Source organism: Zingiber officinale, chromosome 10A, assembly GCF_018446385.1.
Source record: "Zingiber officinale cultivar Zhangliang chromosome 10A, Zo_v1.1, whole genome shotgun sequence".
NCBI classification, from domain to species: Eukaryota; Viridiplantae; Streptophyta; class Magnoliopsida; order Zingiberales; family Zingiberaceae; genus Zingiber; species Zingiber officinale.
Genome location: NC_056004.1, coordinates 5,833,029 through 5,847,441, shown reverse-complemented (window position 1 = coordinate 5,847,441; position 14,413 = coordinate 5,833,029). Strand labels below are relative to the sequence as shown.

The 14,413-nt window shown below is 42.9% G+C and overlaps 1 protein-coding gene across 1 annotated transcript; it reads left to right on the top strand.

Annotated features, from left to right (window-relative positions):
* Nucleotides 1–11,058: 11,058 nt before the first annotated feature.
* LOC122026111 lies at nt 11,059–12,143 on the top strand. Its single transcript, XM_042584756.1, has 3 exons — nt 11,059–11,410; nt 11,491–11,612; nt 11,935–12,143. Exons 1-3 carry the CDS (start codon nt 11,122–11,124, stop codon nt 12,064–12,066), a joined length of 543 nt encoding a protein of 180 aa, XP_042440690.1. The 5' UTR covers nt 11,059–11,121; the 3' UTR covers nt 12,067–12,143.
* Nucleotides 12,144–14,413: the final 2,270 nt, after the last annotated feature.

The following is a 14,413-nucleotide window of genomic DNA, read 5'->3' as shown; positions in this document are numbered from 1 at the left end:
CATACATAAGGCTTCCTACTGCCGAAGCATAAGGAACTGCTTTCATGTCCTCTATCTCCTTTGATGTCTTCGGAGACATCTCTTTAGATAGAGCTACTCCATGCCTAAAAGGTAAGAAATCTTTCTTGGAATTCTGCATGCTAAAACGAGCAAGGATTGTATCTATATATGAAGCTTGGGATAGACACAACATTCTTTTCTTGCGATCCCTTATAACTTTGATCCCAAGAATGTGTGCACAATCTCCTAAGTCCTTCATATCAAATTATTTGGACAACCATACTCTTACGTCCGATAATACCTTGACATTGTTGCCAATTAACAAAATATCATCTACGTATAGTACAAGAAATACCACCACGTTTCTGTTACACTTCTTGTATACACAAGACTCATCCGGACACTGAATAAATCCATATGACTGGATTACTTCATTAAACCGGATGTTCCAAGACCTTGAAGCTTGCTTCAGTCCATAAATGGACCGATTGAGCTTGCACACTAGATGCTCTTTGCCTTTTTCAATGAACCCTTCTGGTTGCTTCATATGGATGTTTTATTCAAGACTTCCATTAAGGAAAGCTGTCTTGACATCCATTTGCCAAATCTCATAATTCATATGAGCGGCAATGGATAAGAGTATCCGGATAGACTTAAGCATGGCTACCGGTGAAAAGGTCTCCTCATAATCGATTCCCTCTTTCTGAGTGTACCCTTTCACAACAAGCCTAGCTTTGAAGGTTTCTAGCTTCCCGTCTGTCCCTCTTTTCCTTTTATAGATCCACTTGCATCCAACGGCTTTTACACCATCAGGTGGTTCTACAAGCTCTCAGACCTTATTAGAGTACATAGACTCTATTTCAGAATTCATTGCCTTCTGCCAAGATACTGCATCTATATCTTGGAGTGCTTCGTCATATGTTCGGGGATCAGGTTCATGTTTACCCGAGATCAAGTCCGAAGACTCTTCCAAAAATATGAATATCTCATGTTCCCTCACAGCTCTCCCACTACGACGAGGCACCGTCTGTGGTTGTGTATCATGTGTGACACGTGTTGCAGTCTCTTGTGGTACTTCATCTTGTACTGTTGGTACTAAAGTAGACGTATCCTCTCTAAGTTCTTCTAGAACAACTTTGCTACTAGGCTTGTGATCCATTATATAGTTTTCTTCTAAAAACTGGGCATTGGTGCTAACAATGACCTTCTGGTCTTTAGGACTATAAAATAAACCACCTTTCGTTCCTCTGGGATAACCCACAAACACGCGAACTTCTGTACGAGATTCTAACTTATCAGTATCTGGTTTCAGCACATGTGCTGGACTACCCCAAATCCGAATATGTCTTAGACTGGATTTTCGCTCATTCCACAATTCTGTGGGAGTAGAAGATACTGATTTAGAAGGTACTAAGTTCATAATGTGCGCTGCTGTTTCCAGAGTGTATCCCCAAAACGAATTTGGTAATTCTGAATAACTCATCATCGATCTAACCATCTCCATAAGAGTCATATTCCTTCGTTCTACCACACCATTCTGTTGGGGTGTACCAGGTGCGGATAATTGGGATTGAATCCCGGCCTCTGATAAGTAATTCCTAAACTCTCCTAAGAGGTATTCGCCACCATGATCAGACCGTAGTGTCTTGATACTTTTACCTAGTCGTTTCTCCACATCAGCCTTGTATTCTTTGAATTTATCAAAGCACTCAGACTTGCGGCGCATTAGGTAAATGTATCCATATCTTGAATAATCGTCTATAAAAGAGACAAAATATTCAAAACCACCTCTTGCTTGGACAGACATAGGACCACACAAATCAGAATGAACCAATTCTAACACTTCTTTAGCTCTATACCCCTTTGCCTTGAACGACCTCTTGGTCATTTTACCTTCTAAGCAAGATTCACAAGTTGAAAAATTTTCCAACTCTAATGAACCCAAGAGTCCATCGGCTATAAGCCTTTGAATCCTACTTAAGTTAATATGACTAAGCCTTAGATGCCAAAGATATGCTTGGTTCATTTCTGAAGGTTGTTTTCTCTTACTAGTGTTAGAAGATGTGTTATAAATTTTCATATTTTGCTTTGTGGGAGAAATTGGATTTAAAGTATATAAATTACCAACTAATGCACCAGAACAGATAATCACTTTATTTCTCTTTATAACTATATTGTTATTAAAGGAAACAGAATATCCATCCAAAAATAGTTTAGAAATTGAAATTAAATTCTTTCTAAAACTGGGTACATAAAGACAATTTCTTAAAACCAATTTTCTATTTCTATCAAAAGATAAGTAGACGTCTCCCACTCGCTACCACCTTAGTAGCATTGCCCATGTAGACGGTTATCTCTCCTTCATATAGTCGTCGTGGAACCCCGCAAAGAATTACAGACATGATCGGTGGCTCACGTACACCAGGTGTTGGTAGATAACACCGCTAAACATGTTTCAACAACCGAGCTTGAGATATACCTTTGTTGTTTTGATTCCTACGAGAACACCTTCCTGACTCCTTGCAGATGAAGCACTTGCCCTTCTGCTTCTTCACTTTGTACACTGAGATTTATTCACCTTCTCGAGCTAACTTGTTTCTTCTTCTTCTTTCCTTTCGGTTTAGAAGTAGAACCATTTTCAGCATAATGAATCGAGAATTATGAAAAAAAACCTTCTGCTGCCTGAAGTTCTATCAGTAGTTTCGCCAATGAATATACCCTTTTATTCATATTGTAATTCAGGCGGAATTGCTCAAAACTTCTAGGTAGCGTTTGGAGGATCATATCGATCTGGGTTTCCCCATCAATTTCTCCTCCAAGGATTTGTATTTCATTCAGATAAGCCATCATCTTTAGGATATGATCCCTCACAGGAGTACCCTCTTGCATGGTGGCCGTCATTATCTTTCTCATGACTTCTTGCCTAGAAGCCCGTTCCTGGTGACCAAAGAGTTCCTTGAGATTGTTCATAATATCATAGGCTGTTGGTAAATCTTGATGCTGATGTTGCAATACATTTGACATTGAAGCCAAAATGTAACACCGTGCCATCTCATCTGCTTTTATCCATTTCCTATGATACTCAATCTCCTCTTGGGGTAGATTCACCATTGGGTGTATCAGGGCAAGGCTCAGTCAGTACAGCTTTCAAAGGAAGAACAATGTCCAGGTTCCTTTTCCAATCTATATAGTTAGGACCAGTAAGTCTGTTCTCTTTTAGTATGATGGTCAGTGGGTTGAAAGTCATCCTAAGAATCACAAATAACTTTTGGTCAGAACTTCTAAATTTAGAATAATATTGATTCCTCAAATAATACTATTTTAAATTAACCAACACCTCAAAACACCGTGAATTTTGTATGCCACGATAGTGTGGACGTATACAAATTTAACATTTATAAAAGGAGAGTTTAACCCATTAATTTTATTATCTTGTCAACCTAACTTTTTGACAAATAAAATTAATAGTTGGTTTCCTTTGGTCACATGAATAATAGCAGTGACTCCGATGGGGAGGATACTATTAGACGTGTCTAAGTGTATATCATTAATTGACACTAAGTCCATTAATAAGATTGTGCCCCTTCCGATGGGGAAGATCACACGCTCTTAATTAACTTTCTATAGTCATCCAAAATGGAAGTTTGTTCTAGTGATCCACAAACAAACTCATCCGATATGGAGGAAGACACTCGGAGTCAACGCGCAAGTTTGTTTGCATCACTTACAAACCAGCAATGGAGACCATGGGATTTATTTAAAATCCCTCTCCACTTAGTTATTTAAAATGAGGAATTTTGACTATGCTAGCCTACTAAACATGTATACTAACATGCACACACAGCACAGTATAAAAGCAATAAATAGAAAAATTAATTTTCAACTATTATGGCTTTTATCTATTGTTGTCCTCCGTGTGTCGTCAACCCTAGCTGCTGCCATCTTTGGCCACCGCCACCGGGTCTAGTTGTCGCATCCATCTTGCTCCTTATTCTGCTGCGCCTCTGGTCCTCAAAAGGTTCCACGCCTTGCAAGATTCGATCCGCGACATAAATAGAATTTTACATTTTTCGATCCTATATTCCTCGAATGAATGTACATGTAAACTAGATCGAACATAAAATAAAATTTACATCCATTGATCCTATATTCCATAAAAGGAATGTACATGTAACTAGATCCAAAAATAAAATCCTAATAAAACTAAATACAGCTCCTGCTGTATTTTATAATACAATCATGCACACACAATAAAATGTCCTTGACATGTCCAAGGGTCCAATCACACACATAATAACTATAAGCCATAATAGTTGGATCATGTATCCACAAAGTTAGCACATCCTACTATTGACCTGCCTAAATTATGTATGACATGTGCATAATTAAACTAATACCAAATACACAGAGACAAAACCCTAGCTCTGATACCAATTGTTGGTTGCTACTCAGAAAACCTAACGGTTCCACTGTACAAAAATTTTGTACAAAGGTCTGAACCTTTCCTAGCTACCATGTGTTCTTTTAAATTAAACTTGGATCGCTTACGGAACTTAACACGTTTGATCCAAAGTTTAATTTACTTGTTCTTTTAGGTTTAGACTTGGATCTCCTACGGAACTTAACACGTTCGATCCAAATCACCTAGGTTATTAATTCCATTAAATATTAATTTCTAGAATTGGCTTCCAGGACTGCATGGCGAGGCACATGGCCTTCTTGGATATGGGAACAACCACCACCACCTAGGCAAAGCCTTTTAAGGAAAGCTAATATTTAATTTCCTTAAATAACTTTAGGTCAACCAAAAAAGAACAATCAAATCACAAGGAAAAGAAAAATAAAAGAACACAACATCGAAAACTAATTCAAAATAGTAGAATCGCATGCCTCTTGTATTTGGTATTTTTACATGAAGATAAAACTAGTATGATGCGGAAATTAAATACTAGTATACCTTTTCTTTTGCAAGCAAAAACCTCTAGGTCTTCTACCGTATTTCTCTTCTAACCTCGGACGTTGTGTGGGCAACGATCTTTCGAGATGAGATACCACCAAAGCACCTTCTTCTTCTCCTTGCAAGGTTCGGCCACAACAAGAGCACCTCCAAGGATGAATAGATTCCACCAATCAAGCTCCAAGGGATGCAAGCTTTCTCTCCTTCTTCTCCAAGCTAGAATTCGGCCACCACTTGATCTCCAAGAGTGAAGGGAGTTTCGGCCACAAGGATGGAGAGAAGAGAAAGGGAAGTGCCGGCCACACCAAGGAAGAAAAGAGGGAGAAAATAATAGAGATTGTTCACCTTGAAGGCTCCCAAAACCCCCTCTTTTATAATCCTTAGCTTTAGCAAATAAGGAAATTTAATTACAATAAAATTTCCTTAACTTTCCTTGACATGAATTAATTAATAAAAATTAAATAAAATTTCCTATTAAATCATATCATGGTCGGCCACCTCATGGAGAGCAAACAAGGCAATTTTCAATCAACAATTAAAATTCCTTATTTATCTTCGGAAATTTTAAAAAATAAAATTTCCCTTTAAAATCCCTTCATGGTTGATAAAAAGAAATTTCTATAATTTTAATTTTTCAACATGTGAATAATTTACAAAGAAGAAAAATAAAATATCCTTCCAATCTACAAATAAGGAAAGAGATTTAATCTTTTTCTTTAATCTTTTGTAGAAACTTATAAAAGAGATATTTCAATTTTTAATCTCTCCAATAAATTATATCTTCCACATAAGAAAATTTTAAAATTAAAATTCTTTTCTAATTTAATAGGGCCGGCCACCTAAGCTTGGGTTCAAGCTAGGGCCGGCCACCCATGGATCAAGGCTTGGCTGGCCCTAGCTTGGTCCTCAAGCTAGCTTGGCTGGCCCCTACAACATGGGTATGAAGGTGGGTATATGTGGGTATAGTACTCTATAAATAAGATGCTACGATAGGGACCGAGAGGAGGAATTGGTTTTGGTCTCCCGATAAAATTAAGCATCCCGTGTTCGCCCCGAACACACAACTTAATTTTATCAATGATAATTCATTCCACTAGAGAACTATCATTGAACTACCGCACCAATCCCAAATTACATTTTTGGGCTCCTTCTTATTATGAGTGTGTTAGTCTCCCTGTGTTTAAGATATCGAATGTCCACTAATTAAGTGAGTTACTGACAACTCATTTAATTAATATCTAAGTCCAAGAGTAGTACCACTCAACCTTATCGTCATGTCGGACTAAGTCCACCTGCAGGGTTTAACATGACAATCCTTATGAGCTCCTCTTGGGGACATTATCAACCTAGTATCTCTAGGACACAATTTCCTTCTATAATCAACAACACACACTATAAGTGATACCATTTCCCAACTTATCGGGTTTATTGATTCATCGAACTAAATCTCACCCATTGATAAATTAAAGAAATAAATATCAAATATATATGCTTGTTATTATATTAGGATTAAGAGCACACACTTCCATAATAACTGAGGTCTTTGTTCCTTGCCCCCAGGGCGTAGCGCAGACGGTGGGCGCATGGTATCTCTGGCGTAATGGTCAGGGGTCGATTCTCAGGAACTGACGACCTGGGGTTTACCCTGCCATGCGCCTATGGCCTGTGTACCTGCATGAACCTCCCTCCATATTCGTGGGGCCGACACTAGGGGGGTCGCTAAGGTAGAGGATCTACCTTTGAGGTCTTTGTTCCTTTATAAAGTCAGTATAAAAGAAACGACCTCTGATGGTCCTACTCAATACACTCTAAGTGTACTAGTGTAATTATATAGTTAAGATAAACTAATACCTAATTACACTACGACCTTCCAATGGTTTGTTCCTTTCCATTTTGGTCGTGAGCTACTGTTTATAATTTATAAGGTACTGATAACATTATCTTCTGTATGTGACACCACATACTATGTTATCTACAATATAAATTAATTGAACAATTACAAACAAATGTAGATAATTTGACCAAATGTGATTCTTTATTCAAAATAAATGTTTACAAAAGCTTAGGCTTTCAGTATACACTCTAACAGTCTCCACCTACGGTCGAGCAGCGACCTCAAACCCGAGCCTTCATCAAATTGTCGAGCGGCGACGTTAAACTCAGGTCTCCACCGACGGTCGAGCGGCGACCTTAAACCCATGCCTTCATCAAATCGTAGAGATGCGACGTTAAACTTAAGTCTGTACCGACGATCGAGCGATGACCTTAAACCCGAGACTTCATCAAATCGTCGAGCGGCGACGTTAAACCCAAGTCTCCACCTACGGTCGAGCGGTGACCTTAAACCCGAGTCTTCATCAAATCGTCGAGTGACGATGTTAAACTCAGGTCTCCATCAACCATCGAGCGGCGACATTAAACCCTTATCTCCCCCGTTCAGGGCCGAGCGGTCTTCACTGGTCTTGGACTAGCATATCATATTTCTTTATCTCCCTCGTTTGGGGTCGAGTGATCTTCACTGGTCTCAGACTAGCTCATCAGATCTCACATCTCCCCCGTTTTGGGTCGAGCAATCGTCACTGGTCTCGGACCAGTCTTATTGGATATTCTATCTCTCCCGTTCGGGGTCAAGCGATCGTCACTGGTCTCGGACCAGTTTAATCGGATATTCTATCTCCCCCGTTCGGGGTCAAGCGGTCGTCACTAGTCTCGAACCAATCTTATCGGATATTCTATCTTTCCCGTCTGGGTCGAGCAGTCTTCACTGGTCACGGAGCATATCAGAGCATCTTATCTCCCCCGTTCGGGGTCGAGCTATCTCCGATGATTTCGGATAGGAGTATCTCTACTGATTTCGGACCAGTGTATCACCACCGGTCTAGGACCGAATTATCTTCACTGGTCTCAGACCAAGGTATCCTGCAGGTTCCATGCCCCTCGGTCGCATGAGTCTCGCACCCACTCGGGACACCGACGTCGTACTTTTCGCTCTTGTGATCCTCTCCCCCTCGGCATCATTCCACTTAGTACTACTCGATTATCGGGTCAACATTTTACGATCGCCCGGTCGGCATTCTCTTGGCCGCTCGTTTAGCACTCTCGTAGTCGTCCGACCGGTATCGCTTAACCGTCCGTTCGGGCACACACTTAAACTACTTGGTAGAATGCTCGACATTCTCTCGATGGTCTGGTCAGCATCGTGCAGTCGACTGGCTGACACTTTCTCGGTCACCCACTCGGCATCGCTCGCCCGCTCGTTCGCTCGGTCTGCTCGGCATCCCGTGTGTCGCTCTGTCGACTATCATTTTACTCGTTGTTTGCTTAATATTTTGTCATTCGCTCGGCATTGGTCCGGTTATTGACTTGGTCCACTCGGCACCATTACCATCTCATGCGACACCATTACTATAGCGACCGCTCGCGTGGCATTATACGATGGGTTCAGCGATTTGACTCTATGATCGAGAGTGATGCAGCTTTTACGATAGACTGTCTAGTCAGTCGGACTCGTGCCTTCTTCAACTAGACTTGAAGGAAAGACTTGTGATGCGGATATATCTCTTGCCTTAATAGGAAATAGGAGAAAAGAGAGGGGTGTTTGGGTCATTTAATAGGAGTAGGGTTTTGCTTTAAGAGGGCATTGTTCATCATGCCAAAAGGGGCTTCGTGCTTTGGTTTTTCCACCGCCGCCAAGCACAAAGGGGGAAGGTTTTTTGGCTACCGCCGCCGCCAAGCATAGGGGATTCGGATCCGCCGCCAAGTAGAGACCAGCGACGCCACTGGTCCCACACGTCTCCGCTGCCGGTCACACACCTACTCCATCGTCGCTGGTGAGCCTTTGCTCCCCTCCTCTACTTCCCCTCTCCGCTGCCTCCTCCAGCGGCTGCCAGCGCGTCTTGCCACCGCCGACGCCTCCAGCGAGCGTCGACACCTCCTCCAACGGCCGTCGATGCCTCCAGCGGGCGTCGACACCTCCACCAGCGGTCGTTGGTGCCTCCTGCCGCTGCCGCCGACGCCTCCAGCGGGCGTCGACACCTCCTCCAGCGGTCGTCAGTGCCTCCCGTCGCTGCCGCCAACGCCTCCAGCAATCGCTGGTGCCTCCCGCTGCTGCCGTCACTGCCTCCAGCAGTTGTCGCTGCCTCCTGTAGCGGCCGACGCCTCTGGCAACCGCTGACACCTCCTCCAGTGGGCATCGCCTCCAGCGACAACCACTGCCTCCTCTAGCGGTCGTCGTCACCCTCCGGGCAGCCATCGTTTGAGTGCTCAGGTTTGTCTACTCCGGCCTTCGAGTCGAGATGATGTTCGGCCTGCGAGCCGATGTGGGTCCGGCCATCGAGCCGTTGTATTTTGCTCTTTGTACAGCTATTACGATGGGGAGTTACTGGTATTATCCGGCCTGCGTTCCGTGCACCGGCCTGCGAGCCGCTGTGGTATCCCGGCCTAGGTGACGTTGTCATATTTCGGCCTACGTGTCACATTTTGGATCCATGCTGCACCGGATTCCTTGTCGTCATCTCTAGATCCGGCTCCTCAGCTGACTTGCACTCATCTACCCTGCACGGTCGTGATGACTCGGTCAGCATCGCGACCAGCTTACCGATCCATCCGAGGGCGCCCCCCGGGGGCAGGGTACGTCATTGTACTCATCTTGTATTTATTTAGTTGCTCTACTGTTATTCGGTTGCTTATATATTTGTGGGACTCACCTCAAGCATCAGGGTACCAGGGACCGGGGCAACCCGGTTGCTGACTACAAGTATTGTTAACCAGAGGACTTTTGACGACTTGGTCAACACAGAAGACAGTTCACCATCCGGCTTATGGAGATGCGGTCAACATTCTAGCCACGTCACTACGGCAGTTCCGTCTTCTCAAATTCCCGACATGATCAATGTTAATTGCCAGAGGCCTTGACTTCCGTGCATTAATGATAGATGAAGTGTTCTTCTTTGTCTTGACTTCTTTATATTTAATGATAGACAGAGTGTTCTCTTTTATTTTCTCGTCCCTTCCTGTATAATGTCATTATTTGAGCCGGATGGGCGATCTGAGCGGCTCTCTTTCCTGCCGACTGGAACATCCGGCTATGAGTTTGTCCATTTGTCCGACCGACCCATGGTTAATTCAAGTCGGACGGGTGGTCCGCTCGGCCACTCCCTTGCCGATCGGGATAACCAGACAGTTTCATGGGGCGAGGCTATTTACGTAAGTCCTGACATTGACGAGCTTACCTTTAACTGATACCGTATCAATTAATTCATGACAGATAAACTTTTTCTTATCGCCATATCAACTATCATTTTAGGAAGCTAACTTATTATAACCCATATCAATACCCAACTAGTCATTTTTTTCTAATGAATCCACGGCTAAACACAATTAGTATTATATACGGTGACATCGATAGCACAGCCAATCAACATGCGAATCCCTGACAAGTCACCCATGGCATCGCAATCGATAAAAACGTAACGTATCTGCTATATTTGTTTGGCTGCAAAAATCAAAGTTGAAGGAGAAACCACGTTGTAACTATAGCCTAAAGACGTAACTAACTCGATCCCGAGTTAACACTAGACGTACCCTTCAATTTTTCACAATTTTGATTGCGTTCATGCACTCGTTCCAACGTCCATGCACTAGCCCTGTTTAATTTGTTCGGTTCTAATGCAAAGTGTGTAACACAGAGTCATCGCCCCCACAATTTCCTCCCTCTTTAAATTTTATCCTAACAAATGAATTGAAAACCCGGGAATTTATATAAACTACGTAACTCTGACGTTTCATTTTTTTTTTCTTTGAGTGCCAAGGGAAAAAAAAAAAAGAGATAAAGTCCGCCGACCGCGACATCTACGCTGTTACGGTTGGAGGCTCCGTGTAACTCCGCTACGCAAGCCCGAGCGTCCATTAAATCACTCGTGAGTCGTCGACGTCGGCTCGTGCCTATGGTCATGGACCTCCCTGCCGACCACTTTATTCCACCAATTCATGTAGCGGCTTCGTCGCCCTCACGCTCCCTCCATTTTTTTTTTTTTTTGATTAATTATATCCTCCTCACTATACCTCCTACCTAATTAACCAGTGTGTCTTTCGAGCTCCCTCGGCCTAATCTTGGATCCGTTATATTCACACAGTGCACGTACGGCCGGGAACTCAATTTGCTCATGGGGAATTGCCAGACGACTGACGTGGCTGCCGTTGTGATCCAGCATCCGGACGGGACAAAGCAGAAAGCAAGCTGCCCGCTCTCAGCCAGCCGCATCATGGCCGCGAACCCTGGCCACTACGTCGCCGTCGTCATCACCGTCGTCGCACAGCGCCGCTCGTGCTCCGCACCCTCAGCAGCTGTCACCGCCGACGAGCTTTGCGGGAAGGCCGTTCGCTATCTCAAGTTGCTCGCCCCGGACGAGCCACTTCAAGTCGACCATTTCTACCGCCTCGTCAGCTTCGAAGGTATATATATCTGATTCGATTATCGACAGAAGTTTCGTTTAGCTGATTTTAAATATATAGTTGAAATGATTATCGCATAGATGTGCTGCGTGAGTTCGGGACGAAGAGACAAGTAAGGCTGAGTAAGCTGGTGGCGACGAAGAATGAGATCATCAAGAGGCCGTGCGACGGCGAATCCAATGTTGCTGCCTCGTCGTCGTCGGTGAGTAGTAATATTCTCACTGTGTAAGGGTAGATCAGGTATCTCATCGTTGTTTCTTCCGATTGTGGAATTGCAAACTGGGAATTCCGCAGTTCGATCGATTGCATGACCCGGTCGATTCATGCACTCCCACCTTCCTTTTCCCCACGTCATCACTTTAAACTAAACGACCACTTGTTTTTCCTCAATTTCAACTGCTTGATGACGATCTAATGAGCACCCTTTCTTGAGTGTTCTGAGTTCTTAATTAGTTTTGACAGTACCTAATATGTGATTAATCTGTGGCTTATGATCAGTTAAATAATGGTTGTGTTATGATCAGGTGGTGGACGGAGAGGAAGGAACGCAGGGATTAGGATTTCAATGCTCGGGGGGTGAAATTTGCTTTAGAAGCACAAAGCAAGGTCAATGGAAGCCGAACTTACAGACCATTTCTGAGACTGCAAAGTTTTAATTAATTTAGTTGTCAATTCCTAAGTAGACACAATAACTTCAATCTCGTGATCAATGTTTTATATATGCTCCTCTTGTTCCACTTTTATGATGATATATAGTTTTACTAATTAATATATTAATGCTGGGTTTAATAGTTCACTGTGATTTGATACAAAATTATGCAGGCCGGAGCCGAGACAGTAGACTTTATTTATTTAAGAATTTGAAAATTATTTAAGAAATATTAAAACTAAAAATTACAAAAACATAAACTAATTTTATTTGATGGTATCAAACATTCCACTATGATCTCTAAACTTTAGGCTCAAATCGATCTGCATGAAGTTAGTAAAATTATAAAATGAAAGTGATGGGCTTTAATAAAAAAAACACTTCGCGAATATACACATTTGGATTTTAACGGGGCTTTAAAAAGTTGAGAACAGTTTGAAAAAAATTATAGAAGGGGCGTTATTTGATTAAAAAAAAATATATTGCAACGTGATTCCATTTTATCTTAGGTATTTCTATCTTTTATTCACTGAGATGATTGCTCGAGCTCTATAATTAAAAGTATTTTATCGGCCAACAAATAAATTCAGGAGGCATAAATGGGTCACAAGGACCACCTAAGACTATGAGTGTCATAGGGAAGTTTATTTGCGCCGTGAAAATTGAACTTTCATTGCCCGGAAAACTCGTTCTTTCACTTACCGTCATACCAAATCCTGGGGGCATTATAACGTGATTTCATGAAAGCATGTGTGCGGCTGTGTACAAGATTATCTCCAAAGTCCTGGGGGCAAGCTACACGCAGTGATGAGCAGCATCCTAGATCCGACAATTGAGAACCATTCCATTGGGGAGAACATTTGCCTTGCCCAAGAACTCTTTATAAGTACTTCATGTTGATTTTGATGTGATTAACTAAATCAAGTTAACTTCTGTGAATCTGATCCTTATGTCTAAATGTGCAGAAGTTTAGAAACATAAAAAATCGAGCGGAAGACGTACGTAGCGGACGAGAAGGATGACATAGGAATTGAGTCAACGAGCTCGGTGCATCCGAGGGACGAGAAACCATAGAGAAGTATGTCGGTGGAGCGAAAAGAACACACTCGGTGCTTCTGAGGGACAAGAAACCAGAGCGGAAGACTGCAAGGAGAGAAGGCCGCAGTTGGGTTCGGATGAGTTCAACTCCGGATGATTAGAAATCACCCAAGTGACCGAACTGGACAAATTAATCAACCTGAGTTGACCTTGTCCGAACACTTAGATCAAGTCCAGGTGTCCGGAGTTCGAGCACCTGGACCACTTTGTGTAGGTCTCATGCGGCCGACAAGCGAGAGGTAAAGTGCCTTGAAATAAAACAAGTATATCTTTCTCGAAACTTACGACTTTGATTAAGATAAACACTTTAACAAAAGCAACTAAAATGCATAAAAAAGAAGTACGAGACATAAACGATTTACTTCGTTTGTAATCATGAAAGTTGTTAATCTAATGCAAATGAAGCTCAATTAATCGACTCCTTATTCGACATAAGTCGGAGGTGGAGAAGCCTCGTACAGGGCGTTGATAGCTCAGACTTTGAAGAACAGAGTAAAATAAATTGAATATAGAAAGTATTGTTGAAATGAAGAGCACCAGGGCTCCTTTTATAAGCTTACTGGTCGATGTGGCCGTTTGCTTACGTGGCACGGTCCAAGTGCTCTCCAGGCACCCCTAGTGTGACAAATTCTATCTCCACGCAACAACTATGCAATGACGAAATGATAAGACTTTTTCATCTTCGGGTACTTGGACCATATTTGGGCGCCCCGACCGGTACTGACATGGACCCAAACGTGATCCACAGCGATTAGGCGCCCTTTTGGCATCAAAGTGGTCCTGGCGCCTAGATAGTCTGGGCGCCTTGACCAACTGGTCTGGGTGTCTGGATCGGTCAACCTCGTGCTGACCGTTCGACGCCTTCTCCGGTCGTTGGCTTCGTCTTCGGTCGCTTGGGTGATGCTCCGGGCTTCCAAAGTTGAGCTCATCCGAACCCAACTCCGGTCGCTTGGGTGATTCTCCAACCTTCCAGAGTTGAGCTCATCCAAATCCAACTCCGGTCTTCTCCTCGAGCAGGTTTCTGCTCTGGCTTCTCGTCCCTCGGAAGTGTCGCGCATGTCTTTCTCGCTCCATGCCTCCATCGGCATACTATTCCATAGCTTCTCGTCCCTCTGATGCACCGAGCCTATTGACTTGATTCCCATGTCATCTTTCTCGTCTGTCGCATCCTCCACTCGATTTCTTGTATTCCTAAGTCATTGCACACTCAGATGCAAGACATCAAATAATGTAGAGGTTAAATTGATTTGGTTGAT

Bases quoted from the DNA above. Each gene is read 5' to 3' on its own strand.
- LOC122026111 (XM_042584756.1), top strand. From the start codon at position 11,122: ATGGGGAATTGCCAGACGACTGACGTGGCTGCCGTTGTGATCCAGCAT. The intron at 11,411-11,490 runs GTATATATATCT...ATTATCGCATAG, and splicing joins CCGCCTCGTCAGCTTCGAAG to ATGTGCTGCGTGAGTTCGGG. The intron at 11,613-11,934 runs GTGAGTAGTAAT...TGTTATGATCAG, and splicing joins TTGCTGCCTCGTCGTCGTCG to GTGGTGGACGGAGAGGAAGG.